At 49.1% G+C, this 22,655-nt stretch overlaps 1 protein-coding gene across 1 annotated transcript; it reads right to left on the bottom strand.

Moving 5' to 3' along the window:
• Positions 1-11,509: 11,509 nt before the first annotated feature.
• Positions 11,510-21,203, bottom strand: LOC136392085 (amine oxidase [copper-containing] 3-like). Its single transcript, XM_066364087.1, has 4 exons — positions 19,464-21,203; positions 14,762-15,047; positions 13,933-14,062; positions 11,510-13,715 (listed from the first exon to the last, which is right to left on the bottom strand). Exons 1-4 carry the CDS (start codon positions 20,518-20,520, stop codon positions 13,440-13,442), a joined length of 1,749 nt encoding a protein of 582 aa, XP_066220184.1. The 5' UTR covers positions 20,521-21,203; the 3' UTR covers positions 11,510-13,439.
• Between the last annotated feature and the right edge of the window lie 1,452 nt (positions 21,204-22,655).

The following is a 22,655-nucleotide window of genomic DNA, read 5'->3' on the forward strand; positions in this document are numbered from 1 at the left end:
GTGGTGGCTGTGTGTGTGTGGGGGGGGGGGGGGCGGGGGGACTGCAAAAAAAGCACTTGGAAGTGTTGTAGGGAAGGGTGCTCTGTACTCTCAGGACTGCTAGGCCACAGGTAGTGGGTCGATAGTCTCTTCCCTCCACCCAGATAAGCCTTCCTCGAAAGTATTGAGTAACTACTACTGTGATCCCCGAGGACTGGAGTTTCTATGGTGTGAGGTGAGTTGAGGGCAAATAGGGCAGATCCTCTGACAAACGATTCAAATGCCACTGTCTGGTTCTCCACAGCACTGCTAGGAGCCAGACTCTCTGAGTCGGGCGGGGTTCTATCATGTGTTCAGCATATGGGGGGTTTCAGAAGATAAGGCTCCCTATCTTCTGGAGGAGCCTCAGGGAGAATGCTTGTGTTGATAAGCGGTCATAACGGAGCTGATAGAGGAGGAGCCGCTCTGGCAGGCAGCCTGCCTGGCAGGGGGACCCCCTTGGTATATCGTCATGAGACTATTTGCTAGTTTCTACCTTCCTACCTTCCAGCCCCTTCCTGCCACCTCCAGCAAATTTTTATCACGTGCAGAAAGCGATGAGGCCCCAGCAGACCTGAGCCCGCTAGAAAGCTGACTGAAGAGAGAAGTTGTAGAGTCCTCAAATGCTCAAAGGACTTGTGGATATTTGAGATGAAAAATGTGGACGAAGTATTGAGTTTCTGGAGGTTTCAATGAGAATTCACTCGTTTAATCATCTCTGCAGAGAGGGGATTCCATCATCTCCTTTTAACTCCTGTCACCTTTCCTTTCAAGAAATTCACCAGTTTAATTCAACAAACATTTTCTGAGCAAAGGCCCCTGCCTGGCTCTATGAGGAATTCAAAGTTAAATCTTGGTTATCCTCTGGGACCTTGGCACTCTAGTGGGGCAGGGAAGTTAGATATTTATATGACTAACTGTGTCCATTGGGGGGATCCTTGGATGGAAACTGAATCCATACGTACAAATATCAGTGGGCTCCCTATTACCGTGCCCCTGGTGGAGATGACTCAAGCCTTACTGATGGCCTCTGGGAAAGCGACCAGCCGAGTCTGGGAAGCAGTGAAGATGGAAAGTCATACGGGCTCCTCACCAGGAACACTAGCTGGGCGCTACTCAGCACTCTCCGCAAACAGAAATCCGGAGGCTTGGGGATCTTGGCTTGGGAAGAACATGAAGGAACGGTGCCAGAGGGTACAGTCTGGTCTGCTGTTAAATGAGTGCAGCTGGTTCCAGGGTCCTGGCACCTTCCCCTCCCAGAGCAAGGTTGACTCATTCACTCAAACAAGTTTACTTGCTGACAGGGAAGCAAAGCATGGAAAGAGCCATAATTTACCACACACCTCATCCAAAAATTCCTTTTAATTACCCAAAAGAAATTCTGACTTTACCTGCAGCCAAATCCTCTAGTCTGGCTGGGGCTCTGGGCCCTATTGAGAGAGGAGCTGCCTTTTTGCTCAGCTATGATCACTAGAATGGGTCTTGTCAACATGTCATATCAGGAATGCTAACCAGCTTCCAGGCAAGGTTTCCTCTGAGCAGTGGGGGAGATTTCTCCGTAGGGTGACAGCCCAAACTGCAAGATGTACAGTTTTTTTGTTTGCTTGTTTACTTATTTTTAGGTGTTTTTTTTCCCCTACCAATTGATCAGTGGGGGGAGGTATTGTAGGGGTAGGCAGTAGAAACTGGCTAGATAACTGCTGTCACCTTTTAAGTGAGTGACCCTGTTCACCTTTTACAAATGTATGTTGGGGAAAGCAGGTGAAGGAAGAGGCGGATTAATCATTGTTGGCCAGTGGAAATGGCTGACGTATCTCCAACGCGGTGAGAAAGTTCAGCTTCAGGACCTTGAACTGTGCACTTACTGAGCAGGTGGGGGGAGCGTGCTGTCTGTCTCAGGATGGGCTGGACATTTTGTTCATAGAAAAAGACCCGGGGACATTTGCTTCATTGTAAACAGTTCAACTCTCTGCTCACTACCTTCCTCCCGCCACCCCAGCGTCTGCTCTCTACCCAAATTAAGTGAGTCATTGGAAACTTGACGGGAAGTACAGACTGACTACCCTCTACCTCCCCTTCATTCTTTAACCTCCCTCCTCGAAGAAGGTGCTGTTCCCCCCAACCCAGGGAATATCCTGTTTCTACAAATGGTGACACTTCAACTCACAAGCAACTCTTTGGCAGTGCCAAACTATCTTAGCAGCTAGGAAACATGCTTGCTGTCGAGTCTGAGCCTTCCTGCCAAGAGTTAAACTTTGTTAATGGTACACAGCAGAGGCAGAGTCAAGGGAAGTAAGCCTCTGAAATAATGCCTGGGACTATTCGAAGAAAGCTCACATCCCTCTTTTTCCTGTTCTGTGTCCGGGAGGCAAAGAGGAGCTGTCTGAGGAGAGATGGGAAGTATGAGCTAAGGATCTAGCCCCAACCCACTGTACCTTCTTTTTTCATCTTATAGATTCTTTGAAAGAATTGGGGCCAACTAAAGTAAAAAGGAAGAGAATATGTCATCAATCTCTCGGTCACAGCTGAGCCTGGTTGGGTGTGGGAGGAGGTGGGAACGGGGCGGGGGGAGGGGGAGAGTGGGTGGGAGGCAGGGGTGGAAGCTGGGTGCGTTTTTCCTCAGAAGACCCTCAGGAAACATTCTCAAGCTTCCAGTAGGCAGCCTACGAGACTTCTCCCCCACTGCCATCACTAGGCTTTATAAGGTAAAGAGAGAAAGAATAAGTAGGAAGGTAAAGAGCTGTGTGATCTTAGCCAAGTCACTGCAGTTTTCTAGATTTTACTTTTGTCAACTCTAGAATGAGACTTGGTGATTCTCACCCTCCTTCCAGATCTAACAGTTTCTAACTCTGAGGTGCTCTTTGAATATGGCTTTAAGGAGATAGTGCCTGAGCCTGACCTGTGGTGGCGCAGTGGATAAAGTGTCAACCTGGAACACTGAAGTTGCTGGTTTGAAACCCTGGGCTTGCCTGGTCAAGGCACATATGGGAGTTGATGCTTCCTGCTCCTCCCTCCCTTCTCTCTCTCTCTCTCTCCCCCCTCCTCTTTAAAATAAGTAAATAAATAATAATTTTAAAAAAAGAGGTGGTTCCTGACATTCAGTGACCTCACAGCACTAAATGATTCATATTGCCAGAAGAAAATTTTAAATTAAAATATTTTCCAAAGTAATATATTCACGGGGTTTTTAAAAATTCAAAGGGTTTGAAAGAGTATTCGGTGAAGTCAGTTCTTCCTCTCGCCTCTGGACACCTTCCAAACACTGGTGCTGCCAGGACCCAGCTGAGACCAGAGGGGCACCCGAGCCAGAGAAGCCCCCACAATTCTCAACCACAAGTCAGCTCCCTCCGCAGAGCCTGGCATGCAGCCGAGATCCACATTGGGGAGGGGGTCATCCTTTCCACCCTCTCTCTCCCCCATTTTTCCCTCCCCCCCCAGCTCTGCCCCATAGTCCTTTATTTAGTTATTTAAAGATTTTATATATTGATTTCAGAAAGAGGAGAGAGAGCAAGGAGACGGGAAGCATCAACTCTTCCCACATGTGCCTTGACCGGGCAAGCCCAGGGTTTCGAACTGGCGATCCCATTGTTCCAGGTTGACGCTTTTACCCACTCTGCCACCACAGGCCAGGCTGCCTGTAGTCCTTTAATCAACTCTTTCTTTAATAGCTGTGGAATTTTCATCCTAACCAAAATGCTCATGTTGTATAGTCGGTTATTGTACTTTTCTCTCTTCTGGAGCCCAGTTGGGGGACATAATTAGGAAATGAGTAGTCTTGGGCCCTCTTAGCCCTTCTGAAAGTTCCCAAATGAGGACCATGATGCAGAGAAAGAGGAAGAAGTGAGGCCTGAAATTATAAAATCAAACAGTGAGGTTTCCCTGCTCCCCACCCCCAGGCCTGGAGAAGGCCAAGGAACTATTCTGAGCTATGAAAACACAGCAGGGCTATGCTAGGAAGTAAACAGCAGTCTGTCCGCCAACGCTTGTCTCCCTGGATGTGAGTCCTGACAGCGCCTGATCTCCAGCCAGCCGGTCGGAGAGAAAGGGAGAGGGCAAGGAGAGTCTAGCATGCCTCCCTCCTCTAGGGTAGAAAGGAAAGTCAGTGTTTATTTTATTTTTAAGATTTAAAAGATTTTCATCACTTTAGCAGGCTTGAAGTGGAAGGTGGGCAGCCCCCAGATTGTGTAAGTCCAAGGGATCTCTCCAACCTTGAATTCCAGACAGCAGGATGCCTATTGCTCTCCTCAATCCTGTGCAATTTCAGCCTCCTCTGCTCTACTGGGAAGTCACCATGACCTTCTCGCTATCAAATCTGCTGGTTGGCCTTTTCTCATCCTTCTTTTCCTTAATCTTTTGGCCACATCTGCAACTTTTGGCAGATAACTGCCTTGAAACATTTGCTTCTCTGTGTTTAACGCTGCACCAGCAAGTGCTCCTCTTTTCTCCTCTTCCTCCTCCCATAGTCAGCATGGTTAGGCCCTGCTGGATGTTTATACATTCCCCAAATCTGCAAGTTCCTTCCAGAACTGTTTTTCCTCTAGACTTCCGCTTTGTAAACACATCTCCTCCTCTGCCATTCCACAGGCACTGAGCCTGGAGTCAATCTTAGTATATGTGCTGCCGAAGCGAGCACGCCTGGAGTCATTCTTGATGTCTTCTCATTAGGCTCTGGCTCCTGTTTGATTTTCTACTCTTATAGTCCTTCATCAATCTCTCTGTTTAGACCCACCGGTCCCTTCATTACTTAATGATCTCCTACTTCCCTTCTCACTCTTCAACATAAGCCATCCAACAGACTACTGGCAAAGGAGTCTCTTACAACATAGTTCTTTTCATTTAACACCTGAAGAATATCCAGTGGATATTGCCTACAGAATGAAGTTCAAACTCAGACTTACCCACGATCAAACCCCATGTTATCTTTCCAGACTTATGTCTTATAGCTCTCTTACTTGGACCCCTCATTCCCGACATACTGATGGGCTTGGATCTCCCAAACATGCCTTGGTTTGCCTAACTTTGCACTTCATTCCACCAGGAATATATTTTCCTCATCTCCATATGTCCAGATTCTAAACATACTTCAAGACCAAGCCAGCAAAGCCTTTCCAATCTACTAGCTTACCCAGTGTCAGCTATAAATTGTCACTCTGATGCGAAGTCCCCTAGCACTTAACCATTCTTTTTTAAAAATTTTTTAAAAACTTTATTTATTTATTTATTTTTATTTATTTTTTTACAGGGACAGAGAGAGAGAGAGAGAGATAGACAGGAATAGAGAGAGACGAGAAGCATCAATCATCAGTTTTACGTTGCAACACCTTAGTTGTTCATTGATTGCTTTCTCATATGTGCCTTGACCGCGGGCCTTCAGCAGACTGAGTAACCCCTTGCTCGAGCCAGCAACCTTGGGTTCAAGCTGGTGAGCTTTTTGCTCAAACCAGATGAGCCTGTGCTCAAGCTGGCGACCTCGGGGTCTCGAACCTGTGTCTTCTGCATCCCAGTCCGACGATCTATCCACTGCGCCACCGCCTGGTCAGGCAACCATTCTTATCTTAAGTCACTTAGCATGTTCAAACCTTGAACATGTAATCAGTTGCTTTGCAAATGCTGTAACCCTTTTTCTATTATCCTGAGCCCTGAGGGCCAAAAAAGTACCCCTTCCAGCCTCCAGAACTGAGCTCTGCTTGCATAGTTCGTGCCAGTGTGATAGATTGTTTAGATGGCTGTGATGGTTCCTCCCATTGCTGACACCCCCCCCCTTTGCTCTGTTACTTTGCTTTTCTTCCCGTCAAGATCTTGTGCCTTGGCCAGTGGGACATTAGCATACGCGATACATGCAGAGATTTGAAAAGCACTCACTCAATAGGGCTTGTCCTCTTTGGGCTACCATTGGAATCCTGGATCACAAAAAGAATTCCAGGCTAGCCTGCTGGAGAGCCGTTGCTGTAACAGGTAGCCTGTCTGACAGCCAGCCCCAGTTGCTGGGCATGTGAGTGAAGCCACCTTAGACCATCCAGCCCTAGTCTCTCTGCCAATTATCTGTAGCAGCAAGAGGGATTCTAGGTGTCTCCAGAACTGCCTAACTGAGCCCAGCTCAGAGTGCCAACCTACAAATAACGAGCACATAAAAATGGTTTGATTTTTTTTTAAGAGAGAGACAGACAGGACAAACAGACAAGGAGAGAGATAAGAAGCATCAACTTGTAGTTTCAGCATTTTAGTTGTTAATTGATTGCTTTCTCATATGTGCCTTGACTGGAGGCTGCAGCCGAGCCAGTGACTCCATGTTCAAGCCAGTGACTGTGGGCTCTGGCCAGCGACCTTGGGCTTCAGCAACCTTTGGGCTCAAGCCAGTGACCATGAGGTCATGTCTATAATCCCATGCTCAAGCTGGTGACCTTGGGGTTTCAAACCTGGGTACTCTACATTCCAGGCTGACATTCTATCCACTGCGCCACCACCTAGTCAGGCAGTGGTTTGCTGTTTTAAGTCACTGTTTTTCAGGGTGTTTTGTTAGGTAGACATTGAACCACCCCATAGATGCTGGTTTAGTAAGATATTAATTAATAGCTAACATTTGTTGAACACTTACTATATTCCAAGAACTAGTCTTGGAAGATTACAGATTAACTCATTTAATCCTTATGAAAATTCTGGGATAAACTTTATTACTGTCCTCATTTTACAGGTGATGAAAGTGAGGCCCAGAGAAGTTGACTAAGTTGCCCAAAGTCGCACATGCGAGGTCTAAAATCCAGAATCTGGCTCCAGAAGCCACACTAATAAACTCCTATACCACATTGCAGAGAAAGAAAAACCTTAATCTATACATCCACTGCCTCAGAAACACCCTTCCCCACATCCATGGCAAATTCTATAGCATTTTGGGGTCCAATGCCTAGCCTATGAGTCTAGCCCTCCCACACCATGTCCTCTTGAGTCTGCCCTGGGCTCTGGGCCCCTCTTGCCTGTTTCAGGGAAAGCCAAGCATGGGGAACTGACTTATAGACCTGCCACCTGTCTGTCCCATCTTCTACTTCCTATATGACCTTTGAGGGGTGCTGGTTCTAGTGGTGCAGTTTTTGCCTGGAGAGGAATTGCTCGGGCTCAGTGTGTCAGTATCACCTTTGGCCCATGTCCTGGCTTAACCTGTGCAGCCGGGTGATTTTTTTGTTCAGAATGACCTTTGGATTTTCTTCGATCTTTTTCAAGGTAGTCAATGGGGAGACTGGATGAGAAACGGCTTTTTACAAGGCAAAGACTTACTTGACTACAACAACTGTCATTCTTGCTGATTTCAACACAGATGCACTGAAGCACCTCAACTGGGCATAACACCATACTGGGCACCAGCTTCCAAGGCCAACAGGACATCATTCCTGTCCCGGGGAGCTCAGGTTCTATGATGGAGAATGAGGGGAGGTGTAGACAGTGAACTGGGTTTTGGTGTGTGAACATCCATTGTAGAATTTTGTTTAAAGTACGAAGGGAGTGCTCGCTTTGGCAGCACAGATACTAACGTACTAAAGAATCAGGGAGAACAAAGCAATGAGCAGAGAAAGGTGTGTGTGGGGGGTGATATGTGAGTTGGGTTTTAGAGAAAGAATGAATAAAGCATCACCAGATGAAGAGGGAGGGAAGGGAGAGAAGAAGGAACCAGAGGAAGAAAGGATGGAAGCGCCTGGGCAGAGGCATGAGTGGACGGAGCCAGCCTGTTCGGGGAAGGGCACCGGGTCATGACAGTCTGGAGTTCAGGGCATCAGGACAGCAAGGAGCACAAACCCGGTGTGAACAGCCTAACGTGCCCTGGAGAGTGGGAAGCCCTGAAGATTTATAAGGGGCAAGTTGACCAAAGAAAAACTACAGGAGGGGAAAGAAAGGCAGGTGGGAATTTGCTTACAATGAGTCTCTGCTCAGAAAGCTAGAAGTGAAGTCCATGGCGAGGCTGGTGAGGTTGAATGAGAGACTCTGGCTGTCTCTAGGATACCTCCTGATGGTTTCTTGGTGCATTCACCACAGTCCAAGGGAGGGGCCTAACCCAGAAACCAGATTCCTCAGCTCACCAAGAGAGATTGTCTTTCAGGGGAGATCTAAGTTTACCAAAGTAACAACTGAAGGTTAATCCTCCTTTACAGTAACTGTCAAGCAAAAGTAATTATTATCAGAATACCAACTAGCTTATTTACACAAGCCATATCACCCACTCGTCCATTTTTTCCCGTGACCAAGGTGCGGTGGGAAGCTGGCCCACCAAGCTGTGAACCAGAATCAGCAGTTGGTCATGAGGTAGGTTTGACAGGGCCTGGCACCTCCCTCTGCATGGCTAATGTACCCGCAGGGCCGGCCGTGGCCTGGCCTTGGCCAGGTCCTCCGCTCCAGACACGGCTGGATTGTCACTGCCACCGCAGGCTCTGTAGCGCTCCTTTCCTGCGCCTTCTGGCAGACACATTCTTTATGTATCTTACACTCTCCCATCAGACTTTCTGGCCTGTTTGAAATTAAACTGCTGTCCCAGGGTTTTCTCAACGTTGGCTACATGTTAGAATCAAATGGGGACATTTTATGCGGCTAATGCCTGAGCCCCGTCCCCAGGGATTCTGATTTCACTGGTCTGAGGTGCAGCCTGTGTATATAGAGTCTACAAGCTCCCCCATGATTTCAGGTACAGTCCAGGGGGAGAGTTTGTGCTTTAAGGCAATTGTGCACATTTTTTCTCTGGTCCATTGACTGTTGATTTTTTCTCTCAGAGGGTCACTTAACACGGATCAGGTGGCAAGTGCTTCTCAAGCATTCATTACCTTGTTTAATTCTTCAACCAGGCCCGCCAGTCAGTGAGGAGGAGCCGTGGTACAGGGGAAGGCAGTCAGGTATCATTCCACAAAGACCGGGGATCGATCCCAGCCCCACCACTTACCAGCCAGGTGACATCGGCAAGTCACCTAATCCCTGTGAATTTTAGTTTCCTCATCTGTGAAATGGGAATGATAACCAGCTTCTCAAGATTGTTGTGAGGAATAGATGAAGCAACAGATGAAAATCGGCCAGCCCAGCAGTTTCCACCAGACTGGCTCCACTTCAGTGGGGAAGTGGGAGAGACGTCACGATCCTTGGGGGTCCTCAAGAAAGGGGGAAGCCCCCATCCTATTCTGGCCTGGCCCACGGACATAGGCCAAGGAGTACGAGAAACATGCAGTGAGAAGGTCCTGAGCCCCAAGCGCCACTGAGAATGCTACACTCTGTTTCCCTTCACAGGACCCAGAGTGGGGAAGAAGGATGCTGCAGGAGATGGAGACAGCGCCTGAGCCTGGGAACAAACACAGCCAACCTGCAGCCACAGGCCAAGTGTGGCAGTGGCGACGTGAAGCTGGCACCACTAAGAAGAGGTCGGGCCAGGGAGCTCACACTGATACCGTGTGTGTGCGTGTGCGTGAGTGTGTGTGTGTGTGTGTGTTGGGGGGGGGGGATTCAAGGCTCCTTCGGTGGCATCTGTAGGTCCAAGGTTTCCTGGAGAACCCAGTCCCAAGGTTCCCTCTGACGTGCCAGGTTCCCGCTAGAGCTTTGCTGTTCTGAACCTTTGGATTTCTCTGGGCTGCGTTCATTCCTAGGGGTCTGGTTGCTTCTTTCTTGCGGCTGGAAGGATATGTTCTGGGAGAGCCCTCCAGGGGGTTCTCTGTGCATACACTCCCTTGGGGCAGCTCAAGCTATGCCCTCTGGGCCCACTGGGAACCCCGTCACACACTCATGGGACAGCAGGTGAACTATAGCAGCAGAGCCCCCGTGCAGCCTAGGACCACCGGTCCCCTCTCCCCACTCTGGCACCCGGGAAGCAGAGGTGGAACAGCCAGGAGAAGCATCCTTGGCTCTCCATAGCATTTATTTAGGGGGCAAGATGAGAGCATTTGCACCCATCATCGTCCAAATTTCTTTAGACGAGAAAACATGAGACAAGTCAAAACATAATATTTATTTGGGCTGAGAGGGTAAAGAGAAACTAAATCATTGATCCGAAAAGCAAAATGGAAAGAAGAACCAGTAACAGCAAACCAGCTCTGCCTTCACCCTTTCTCATCTGAGCCCTTGTCCCCATATCCTGCTATTATTCTTGAATCAAGAATGTGGCTCCCATGGTATTTAGTCTTTGTATGAAGGTCTCTTTGCTAGAACTTGGTTCCTTTCCAGCTCACCTGCTTGAGACTGGGGCCCAGGCAGCTCTTGAGGGATCCACAGGACTTCCCTGGTGTCTGAGCTCCCAATTTGTCATTGTCCTCTGGTAACAAGCTGAGATGGACCCAAGCCTCTCTCGCCAGGACCTGCCCAGTCAGTGCCCTCCCCTACAGCCGGGTTTCCCACTGGGGAAGGAGCCCTTCTCTTTCTGACCTCATGGCCTTCCCTTCTAGAAAAGACACCGAGGGAAGTGAGCAAGCCGTAGAGGCAGAACTATGGACCCCTCATACCACATGAGCTTCTCTGGCCTGGAGGCACTTGGGGAAGTGTGCTCTTTGAGCCCTGCCTCCTCCTGACTTTATCCTGACCCACATTCCATTCTGGGAAATATCCCAGTTCTTAGTTATGCCCATCCGAAGTCCACACGCCAGGAGGAGCAGCAGGGATGTGAGGTCCTGGAGCCTGTCACCTGACCAGGCCAGGCCGGTCCCTACTGGGATGCTCCTGGTTCATGTGCATGCACACCCCTGATCAGACAACTCCTGTCCTGGTTGCCTGAGTCCCCAAGGTTTTTTGGTTCCTATACTCAGTGACTTTCCAGTCATCATGCTGACTGCTCTACAATAATGGAAACCACTGTCACCCATGGCCTTGGGAATAGGTGATCCTTAACATTTCACCCACAAAACTTCTCAGATCGCTGCTGTCCCTTGACTGTCCCTACCCCTTCTCAAAAGCATACTCCACGTGGACTATGTAAATGACAGGAACTTGGAAAGAGATTATTTGGCAGTATAGACAGACAGCAAGGTGACAAAAGGAACATTTTTGTTCAGATAATGAGAGGCAGAGAGACAAAATGAAGAAAGCTGTCCAGAGACATATGTCTCCAACAAGGAGGCAACCGGGGATCGCCTTTCTCGTCCACAAGATAACCCCCTGCGTGTCCAAGGCTTTCTGAGGTTGGGGACAGAGGAGGACACCAGGATTCAGAGATGGGGGAGGATTATAGGACCTGAATTCATCAGGGACTTCCCCCTAGGATCTCAGAGGGAGCCCAGGGATTCGCAGCTGAAGTAGCAAGAGGAAGAGGAGGAAGACAGAGCAGAAACGGACGTGCTAGGATGACGGGGAGTGAAGACAGACAAGCATCTTCCCAACAGCTGGTCACAGGCCAGGAAGGGACCCTACCTGGGGCCTGTGAAAGTAGCTAGTCTCTAGAGGCCTCACCTTCACTTTCGAGACCCAGGGCAGAGGAGGAGCTGAGTAGGCCCAAGAAAACTTCCGAGTGTAATTAATGCCTCTGATGTGTACCTTTAAAAATAGTCCAATGGTAAATTTTTATGTATGTTTAACCATAATAAAAAGAAAAAAGAAAAAAAGTGGTGCAGTCCCTTTGGAAAAGAGTCTGGTGGTTCCTCAAAAGGTTGAATATATGACCCAGTACTTTCATTCCCAGGTTTATATCCAAGGGAATTGAAAATGTAAGTCCACTTGACAATGTGGACATGAATGTTCACAGCAGCAGTATTCACAATAATCAAAGAAAGGAAACAGTCCAAATGTCTTTCAACTGAAGAATGGATAAACAAAATGTGGTCACATTCATACAATGGAATATTATTTGGCCATGAAGGAATGAAGTGCTGTTTCTGCTACAAAGTGCATGCATCTCAAAAACAGCATGCTGCTGCGTGGCCTGTGATGGCACAGTGGATAGCGTGTCGCCCTGGAATGCTGAGGTTGCCGGTTCGAAACCCTGGGCTTGCCTGGTCAAGGCACATATGACAAGTGATAATGAACAACTAAAGTCAAGTACCTATGAGTTGATACTTCACGCTCCATGCCTCCTCCTCTATCTGTAAAGTTAATAAACAAAATTTTTTTTTTTTTTAATTAGTGAGAGGAAGGGAGGCAGAGACAAGACTCCCACATGTGCCCTGACCAGGATCTACCTGGCAAGCCCACAAGAGGGCTATGCTCTGCCCATCAGGGGCCCTTGCTCCACTGCAATGGAGCCATTTTTTAGTGCTCGAGGTAAGGCCATGGAGCCATCCTCAGTGCCTGGGTCCTACTCCCTCCAGTTGAGCCATGGCTGCAGGAGGAGAGGAGAAAGAGGAAGAGGAGGGGGGGGGAGAGAGAGAGAGAGAGAAACAAGCAAGAGGGGTAGAAGTGAAGAAGCAGATGGGCATTTCTCCTGTGTGCTCTGACCGGGAATCGAACCCGGTATATCCACACGCCAGGCCGACGCTCTACTACTGAGCCAACCACTCAGGGCCAATAAATAAAATCTTTTTAAAAAACCCATTATGCTGAAAGAAGTCAATCACAAAAGACCACATGTTGTATCTATCTATTTATATGAAATGTCCAGATTATAGGCAAATCTATAGTGACAGAAAGCTTGGTGATTGCCTGGAGCTGGGAAAGGGTTGAAGGGAAATAGGAGTGACTGCTAAAGGTACGGGGCTTCTTTCTGGGGTGATGAAAATGTTCTGGAACTAGTGGCAATGGTTGCACAACTTTACTAATATACTGAAACCCACTAAATTATACACATTAGAAGGGTAAATTTTATAGTATGTGAATTTTATAGTATGTAAAAAATAAGTTTAAAAAGCTGTTAGAGGCCCTGGCCGGTTGGCTCAGTGGTAGAGCGTCGGCCTGGCATGCAGGAGTCCCAGGGTTCGATTCCCAGCCAGGGCACACAGGAGAAGCGCCCATCTGCTTCTCCACCCCTCCCCCTCTTCTTCCTCTCTGTCTCTCTCTTCCTCTCCCGCAGCCAAGGCTTCATTGGAGCAAAGTTGGCCCGGGCGCTGAGTATGGCTCTGTGGCCTCTGCCTCAGGCGCTAGAATGGCTCTGGTTGCAACAGAGCGATGCCCCAGATGGGCAGAGCATCGTCCCCTGGTGGGCATGCTGGGTGGATCCTGGTCAGGAGCATGCGGGAGTCTGTCTGACTGCCTCCCTGTTTCCAACTTCAGAAAAATACAAAAAAAAAAAAATAGCTGTTAGATTCCCTGTTCAGGGCACATACAGGAGGCTGGGTCCACTACTGCATCCGCCATCACAGGCTTAGGATGCGCCCCGTAAGGAGGGGGATGCAAAGAAGGGTGATGGGAGAGAGGACCTTGCGGGTAGGGAAGGGGAGAACCTTCGTGTGAGACCAAGCTTGCTGGCCCAGTGCCCACTGCTACCCCTCCCCATGCAGCCTGGCCCTGGGGCCCCTAAATACATTACCCATCCCAGGGACCTCCTAGTTGTGAGAGAAGCCCCCATGAGAGAAGGTGGGGAGCTCGGGGGCACAGTCAGCGTCCTTGGGGAGGCAAGCCAGGGGGTTGACCTCACAGGCCCCAGCATCCTGGTCTCCCCGGAAATAGATGGAGTCAGCAGAATTGGAAGTCGGATCCTGGTCAAAGAAGTTGTAGGGTCGGAGGAAGAAGCCCACACCATTTCCCACAGTCACTGTGTTGGGAATGTCCTCTGCATGTGGGATGTGCAGGAAATCAGCTGTCACCCAGGCCACCAAGTCCTAGTAGGGGAGAAGGAAAAGTATTATGAGGCTTGACTGTGCTAAGGACATGCCTGCCTCCCAGAGTAGCCTTGTATGTAAGGATTCAGCTTACGAACCCAGAAAAAATGTGAATCATAAAGCTCCATTCCTTAGTGAGTTCTAAAGACCCTGAAGCATCCTGGCTTGGGAGAGAGAAGTGGCTCATTCTTGCTCGCATTACGTCCGCCTAACTGACTTGCCCTGCAATGGTCTCATTGCTGATGAAGTTGGTGAAGTCCACGGTGGGTGTCCAAGGGTCATTCAAATTGTAGATGCTGGTGCTGCTGGGCTCCTCCTCTTTCCGCTGGGTCACAGCCAGCTTGTGCCTACAGGAAATTTGGATTAGACCCACAAGGTCCTCAACCTGTCCTATTGTGTGAGGCTGTACTGAAGAGGGGATAGAAACGAAAAACAAGCACAAAGGTCCTGGGGCGGTGAGCCTCTTCATTATTCTCTGTTCACTTCCCATTCTCCCTCTGCCCCTCTGTCTGTCTCTCTCCTACGGTGTCCACATTTGTTCAGCCTCCTGTATCTCAAACATCTACCAGCCCATTGTTCAGGCGTCAGGCCCCAGTGTTGTTCATACATCCATCTAGATCAGAGCCTGGGCCCTGGATGCATACACACGAACACGGCCTGATTTCCTATTTTAGCATCTCATGTACCTGGATTTTAGGGAATACTCCCTCAGATCTGTGTTCTTCTCTTACTCTTTATTTTCCTCCAACCCTTATTACAAGCATTTTAAACCTACATAAAAGAATAGTGTAGTGAACATGCATATAGCCACAAACCAAATTCTATCTTTAACATTTTATTGTGTTTTGTTTTGCATGTATGTCTCCATTCATCCATTCATTCAAAAGGCCTCATTTTAAACAGCTCAAGATTGTAGCCACAGGACTATGTGTGTGTGTGAGTGAGTGTACACTCATACCCACAGGAGGTGGGAGAACCTGGGTTCCCAGTAACAGGGGGCCCTTCTCAGTCCAACGCCCCCAGCCTCTGTGACACCCACCGCTCACCTCCCCCAGCTGACGGCTCTCTCCATGGAGCTGTTCTGGGGCAGCGGCTCGCCAGAAAAACTGAGCATCTGGATGCGGTAGCCCCGCGGGTGACCCCACTTGTTGCTGCGGTTGCTGGCCAGGTACAGGTAGCGAGGGGAGGCACTGCCCAGGGGGAACGCGGCCTGCTCTTCTGTCTCCAGCAGCTTCCGGGTCAACTGCAGTCTCTGCACCTGGTGCTCAGGGCTCCAGGGTACCGCCATGGGGACAAAGACCATGTCCTCAGCCCAGACCCAGTTCTCCAGTCCTGCCGGGTGGGGTGGAAGAGGGGGAGAAGGGGCAGGAGGGAGGGCTGATCATGCAGGTGCCCTGTCCCCACCTGGCTTCCGATTGGGGCCAAAGAGAAGCCCAGAACAGAGTGTGCCCTCTGCTTCCCTTCCCCACTCCCAAGATACCCCTGATCCAGGAAGTTTGAGAAGACCTTGCTCCCTGATATATCTGGTAACAATCCCGGATGCCTTGTGACTGAGCCTCTCTAGCCTTCCTCTGAGGGGCTGCAAACTAGGTGGCTTACCTGAGGCTGGAGAAGACTAGCAGGCAATGTGCAGAGTTGAATATTTCTGACCTGAGGAAGAGGTCTGTGCTTCATACTTGAGGCCCTATGGCATCATCCGAACTGCCTTATCATGAAGATAGTAACAGCTATAGCTCACGTTTATTGAACCTGAAGGTGCTGTGCACAGGCAGCATGCTGAGTGCTTTACATGTATTGATAATTTTCTTGTATAAACAGCCTTATGAAGGAGGAACTACAAATATCCTCATTTAATAGATGGGACAACTGCCTGACCAGGCGGTGGCGCAGTGGATAGAGCGTCGAACTGGGATGCAGAGGACCCGGGTTCGAGACCCCGAGGTCGCCAGCCTGAGTGCGGGCTCATCTGGTTTGAGGAAAAGCCCACCAGCTTGAACCCAAGGTCGCTGGCTCCAGCAAGGGGTTACTCGGTCTGCTAAAGGCCCGCAGTGAAGGCACATATGAGAGAGCAATCAATGAACAACTAAAGTGTTGCAACGCGCAATGAAAAACTAATGATTGATGCTTCTCATCTCTCTCCGTTCCTGTCTGTCTGTCCCTGTCTATCCCTCTCTCTGACTCATTCTCTGTCTCTGTAAAAAAAAAAAAAAAAAAGTAGATGGGACAACTGAGGCTTAGAAAATGTATTTTTTAATTTTTATTTATTGATTGATTTTGAGAGAGAGAGAGAGATCGATTTGTTGTTCCACTCATTTATGCATTCATTGGTTGATTGTTGTATGTGCCCTGACTAGGGATTGAACCCACAACCTTGGTATTAGGATGATACCCTAACCAGCTGAGCAGTGGATAAAGCATTGACCTGAAATGCTGAGGTCGATGGTTTAAAAGCCCAGGCTTTCCCAGTCAAGGAACATACTAGAAGCAACAACTACAAGTTGATGCTTCCTGTATCTTCTCCCCTTTCTCTTTCTCTCTCCTCTCTCTCTAATCAATAAATAAAATCTTGATAGACCAGGCGGTGACACTGTGACTAGAGCATTGGACTGGGACGCAGAGGACCCAGGTTCGAAACCCCAATGTCGTCAGCTTGAGTGTGGGTTCATCGGTTTGAGCAAGGCTCACCAGCTTGAGCCCAAGGTCACTGGCTTGAGCAATGGGTCACTCGGTCTGCTGTAGTTCCCCCGGTCAAGGCACATATGAGAAAGCGATCAATGAACAACTAAAGTGTCGCAATGAAGAATTGAGGCTTCTCATCTCTCTCCCTTCCTGTCTGTCTGTGTCTCTCTCTTTTCTCTGTCTCTCTCACAAAAATAAATAAATAAGGCCCTGGCCGGTTGGCTCAGTGGTAGAGCATTGGCCTGGCATGCGGGAGTCCCGGGTTTGATTCCCGGCCAGGGCACACAGGAGAAGCGCCCATCTGCTTCTCTACCCCTACCCCTCTCCTTCCTCTCTGTCTCTCTCTTCCCCTCCCGCAGCCGGGGCTCCAATGGAGCAAAGTTGGCCCAGGCGCCGAGGATGGCTCCATGGCCTCTGCCTCAGGCACTAGAATGGCAGAGCATCGCCCTCTGGTGGGCATGCCGGGTGGATCCCGGTTGGGCGCATGCGGGAGTCTGTCTTCCCGTTTCCAACTTCAGAAAAATACAAATAAATAGATAAGAAAAATAGATAAATAAATAAATAAAATCTTAAAAAGCATAATTATGTATGGTGTCAGATGAATACATGATTTATTAGGATGATCACTTAAGTTATATATGTCTAATCATTGGGGTGTACACCTGAAACTGATATGATATTATATGTCAACTGTAATTAAAAAATGATCCAAAAAAAGAAAAAAAGATTGGACATATGTCAAAAGGACACAGGAACCAATCTCAAAAAAACTGGAACAATTTAAGAAACAAAATAAATGATAGTACTGAGAGAACTGGGTTATGACCCTTGGAACAAAATAGACATCCAGGAACCCTTAGAGTTATGAATAAATGATTATGTATGCAAATAAATGAGAAATGAGGGTAACTCTTCCTTATGGAGAATTCCAATTAATAAATGTATAAAGAATTAGGAAAAAAATTTAAATGACTACTACAGAAATACCACAGTAACAAATGATACGGAAAAAGTCCACCAATAGATGCTAAAATTAGTGGGCAAAAGTTTGAGAAATAGGGTATCTGTATAACATCAAAGTAATTTCCCCAAGATATTTATTAAATGCAAGTGGAAAAATAATAACTTTTAACATGAAGAAAGTCAAAGACACCACCTTAACCAAGTGCTTAAGGTCATCATCACTGATAATAACAAAGACATGCCCTGGCCGGTTGGCTCAGTGGTAGAGCGTCGGCCTGGCGTGCAGGGGACCCGGGTTCGATTCCTGGCCAGGGCACATAGGAGAAGCGCCCATTTGCTTCTCCACCCCCCCCCCCTTCCTCTCTGTCTCTCTCTTCCCCTCCCGCAGCCGAGGCTCCATTGGAGCAAAGATGGCCCGGGCGCTGGGGATGGCTCCTCGGCCTCTGCCCCAGGCGCTAGAGTGGCTCTGGTCGTGGCAGAGCGACACCCCGGAGGGGCAGAGCATCGCCCCCTGGTGGGCAGAGCGTCGCCCCTGGTGGGCGTGCCGGGTGGATCCCGGTCGGGCGCATGCGGGAGTCTGACTGTCTCTCCCCGTTTCCAGCTTCAGAAAAATACAAAAAAGAAAAAAAAGAAAGACATATGGCCTGACCAGGCGGTGGCGCAGTGTATAGCGTGTTGGACTGGGACTCAAAAGACCCAGGTTCGAGGTCGCCAGCTTGAGCGTGGGCTCATCAGTTTGAGCAAGGCTCACCAGCTTGAGCCCAAGGTCATTGGCTTGAACAAGGAGTCACTCGGTCTGCTGTACCACCCCCCCAAGACACATATGAGAAAACAATCAATGAACGACTAAGGTGCCGCTACAAAGAATTGATGCTTCTCATCTCTCTCCCTTCCTGTCTGTCTGTTTCTATCTGTCCCTCTGTCTGACTCAGTCTGTCACAAAAAAAAAGAAAGACATATGGACATCGCGTACCTCTGATAAGATGCACTGAGAATGACATAATGTCATTTCTGTGGTTTTCTCCTTCAGTAGAATGTAAGCCTTTTGAGGGCAGGGATGTTGTTTTTTTTGTTAAATTAAGGTAATGTGCTTGGTACAAATATACATTATATAAATCTTTGTTGCTTGCCTGAATGATATGTGAAAAAATAGAAATGTATCATATATCATATTTATATATAGTATACAATATAATAAATTCTATAACTGCAAATGCAATATTTTAAAATATAGAAGAATTCGCCTGACCTGTGGTGGCGCAGTGGATAAAGCGTCGACCTGGAAATGCTGAGGTCGCCGGTTCGAAACCCTGGGCTTGCCTGGTCAAGGCACATATGGGAGTTGATGCTTCCAGCTCCTCCCCCATTCTCTGTCTCTGTCTCTTCTCTCTCTCTCTCTCTCTCTCTGTCTCTCCCTCAACTCTCTAAAAATGAATAAATAAATTTTAAAAAAAGTACTCAATAAAATATAGAAGAATTCTTTCTTTTTAGAGAGAGAGAGAGAGAGAGCGAGAGCTAGACAGGGAGAAAAATGAGAAGCATCAATTTATAGTTTATAATTGTTCATTGATTGCTTCTCATATATGTCTTGACTGAGGGGCTCCAGCCGAACCAGTGACCCCTTGTTCAAGCCAGCGACCTTGGACTTCCAGCCAGTGACGATGGGCTCAAGCCAGCAACCTTAAGCTTCAAGCCAGTAACCATAGGATCATGTCAAAGATCCCACACTGAAGCCAGCGACCCCGCACTCAAGCTGGTAAGCCTGTACTCAAGCTGGATGAGTCTATGCTCAAGCCAGTGACTTTGGGGTTTCAAACCTGGGACCTCAGTATCTCAGATCAATACTCTATCCACTGTGCCACCAACAGTCAGGCAGGCATGAAGAATTTTTTTTAAGTATGGAAGAATAACTGATCTGCTAAGAGTGAAAATCTCTTAGGAATCAGATGATCTGCAGATTTACTGCATATATATATATATATATATATATATATATATATATATATATACTTTCACATTTTTTATGTTTCAATGACAATTTTTAAAGCTAGACATAGAGACTTCTGCCCCCTTTTCTGAATCCTTTTCCCCTCCAGGATGTCTTACCTCCTATATCCAGATCCACCTTGAAGTGGACACTGTGGGTGTGAGCAGTGCCCAGCGTGTGCTCCCCAACCTGGTTCCCGTAACTTCGGGCAGCACCAAAGAGGAACGCTGAGCTGATGTAGCCCGTGGCATGGAATTTGACTTCTATGGCCCCATTGGGGTGGAAGACCATATCCCACACATAGTCATAGTTAAGCATGGTAGACACAGATCTGACGACCAGCACTGTCTCTGAAAGACCCCCAAAATAGTGGGAGTGGATATCTGAGTGGTGTCGTCTCAGGGGAAGACCTTGGTTCTGTTCAAATACACAGAAGGCATCTTGTATTATCTTGGGGGTTTGGGACTCCAAAAGGAAGTGCCAGTCCACATAGGTAGCCAGGTAGGGGCAGTCCACCCCATGGGTCAGTGGTGAAGAGAAGTGACCTAAGCCAAAGCCACCATCTGTGTACTGACTTCGCAAAGCAGAAGGAGAATTACCACCGTAAATAGTCAAGGCCTCCTGGATGCTGATTTCATAAGCTAGCCTCTCTCCCTGGAAGCGGATGTCAAAGATCCTTGGGCCACTGAAAGCTCCGAGGCCAAAAGAGAAAGTCCACAATGAGGAGGCTACTCGACCACTCTGGACACTGAAGCGGGGGCCCTGGGGATGGAACTGCAGAGGGGGAGCAGGACCTGGAGGCACCTGGGACTTCAGGGACCAGGACCCACCTGTGCCATTGTCTGGGATCAGCACCACATTCACCAGGCCAGCCTCAAATTGGTCCTCTAGCTCAGCCAGACTCTTATAGTAGCGGCCTTGAAAGAACACCTTCTGGATGGTCCAGCGGGCAGGGTCCAGAGCCTTGTGGTCTACCAGTAGCTCCAACCCTATGGGGTGCAGGAAAAACCCAGCCCCTGAGATGTTGTAGTAGAGGCCAAACCAGGTGGCTCGGTCCCCAGATCGCAAACCCCGGGGGGCCGTGGTCATTGTCACGAGGTTCCTTCCTTGGCGTTTGTAGAAGCAGCAGTGGTGGAGGAGACCAGCAGCCTGGGGCAGCTCTCTGTCGAAGATCATCTGGTCTATGTCCAGGTATTCTCAGATCAGCACGGGGCGGCGGTGATAGGGCACGGGGCCCCCATAACGCTCCACGGTCACATCCCGCATGTAGGTGGGGTGGGGCAGCGGTCCCACCACCAGCTCACTCACATTGGGCTGGGCTTGTCCGCCAAAGAAGACGATGGCCAGTGCCTCCTGAGCAGGTGGGGGGCTCCCCCTGTCCAGGTGAGCCAAGGCTGCAGCCTTGGGGGGCAGGTGCAGCTCCACCGAGAAGATGCAGTTGTCTGAGGGGCGGGCCTGGGCTGCATCCACCAGGCCTGGCCCCAGCTGCTGGGTCAGAAAGCTCATCACAGCCATCAGCTCCTCTTGGCTCAGGTCTGCAAACAGCTGGCTCTGGCCAGGGTGTGTCCACCACTGGGCACTGGGTGGTATGGAGGGGCAAGGGGGAGGCAGTCCAGGTTTACAGTTCCTCTCAAATCCCTCCTCACTCCCAACTCCACTTTCACCCATGCCTATCACCAAAACACTAGAAAGGGACAAAATAGTGAGGACAGCCATAGCTAAAGCTCCTGGGCTGTTTTCCGGCTCTTGAATCAGAACACAGAATGGAAAACGAAAAAATAAACAGATAAGCAGGCCCTGGGCACAGGATGCTCTTTCCGTGTCTGAGTCTCCCGGTCTCGGGCTGGTGCAGCTGGCCAAGGGGCATGACGGGTACATTGAAGACAACCAGCCAAGGGCAGAGCGTTGGGTGGGGGTGGAGCTGAGTCTGGAGAGGGCTGGGGTCAGGCAGGCTTGGGGGTGGGGCTCAGTTAGCAACGTGGACTTGAAGTGGCCCATGTAAGCCTCTGGTCTTCTGTTCCAAATTAAACACTCGGGGTCAGAGTTGGGGAACAAAGTGGGGGAGGAGTTGGTTCTGGAGATGACACAGCTGGAGAGAGGAGAGAGGAAAGAGGACGTGACAGTGGCAAAAAGGGACTGTTCTTGGGCTCGTCCTCTAGTCTCCAGATGGAACCTTTCTCCTGGCTACAAGGCTGTGAGTAGAACTCAGCTGCCCACACGCTCCACCCAGATTCCCTCATTCCTTCCTTTAGTTCACAGTGCCCTCCTGACTCTGTTCCTAGTCAGTCTTTCCTGCTCTTCCCACCAACCACAATCCTAGGGGCAACCCCAGGGATGCTTGAGTAATGCTCTGAACACGAAGCACCTGGGACTAGTTGAAGGTGAAATGTTGAGTGAGCCAGGTCAACAGTGTGGGGGACCTATGAGCACCCTAAGTCACGGGAGTGTGCAGGGTGTAGGGCTGGGCAGCAGTTGGAGGGGGCATTGGCCAGGTGGCTCAGTGGAAAAGCATCATCCCAGCATATCGAAGTCACAGGTTAGATCCCAGATCAGGGCACATACAAGAAGCAATCAATGAGTACACAACTAAATGGAACAAAGGGTTGGATCTCCTCTCTCTCTTTCTCTCTCTTCTTCCCCTTTCCCTTCATCTCTCTCTCTGTTCCTCCATAAATGGGGGAAAAAGAAGTTAGAGGGGGTGCAGGGGCTGCAGAGTGTAACAGTGACACACACACACACACACACACACACCTTGAGCAGGACTGATGGACAGGTTACAGGTCAGGGGGCCTGGAAAACAGACTGTGGGATTAATCCAGCAGCCCGCAACCCTCAACTCCTCCAAAATGCTGCAGAGGCAGAGAGCAGAGCCACCTCCATTCTCTGTCAGGTGATGTGCAGGAGGTCACCATGATCTGGGCCAAGTCCTGAGGGGAACTAGGAGAGACTGAAGGTTCCAGAGAGGGAGCATGCTTCCTTCTTGAACCTGGGGGAGAATTCTTTCCAAGCTGGACATGTCTGAAAAGACTTTCCCAGGAATGATGCTAGACTGGGCTTGCAGGCAGAATGCATTCCCCTGGCAGAGAATGGGAAGGACGTTCCAGCCGAAGGGAACAGGAAGATAAAGGTACAGAAACTTGAGACAGCATCAGTGGGGGCCAAAAGGTTAGCGCATTTGTGTGAAGTGTGGGCGGGAAGGAGGGCAGGCAGAAGAACTAAGGCCAGGAAGCCTTGCGTGGTTCGTGTTTTAAGTAAGGTACAAATTTGAGGAAGACAGTGAAACATCTCAGAACCCGGACAAGTTAATCAAT

This window comes from Saccopteryx leptura, chromosome 2 (assembly GCF_036850995.1).
Source record: "Saccopteryx leptura isolate mSacLep1 chromosome 2, mSacLep1_pri_phased_curated, whole genome shotgun sequence".
NCBI classification, from domain to species: Eukaryota; Metazoa; Chordata; class Mammalia; order Chiroptera; family Emballonuridae; genus Saccopteryx; species Saccopteryx leptura.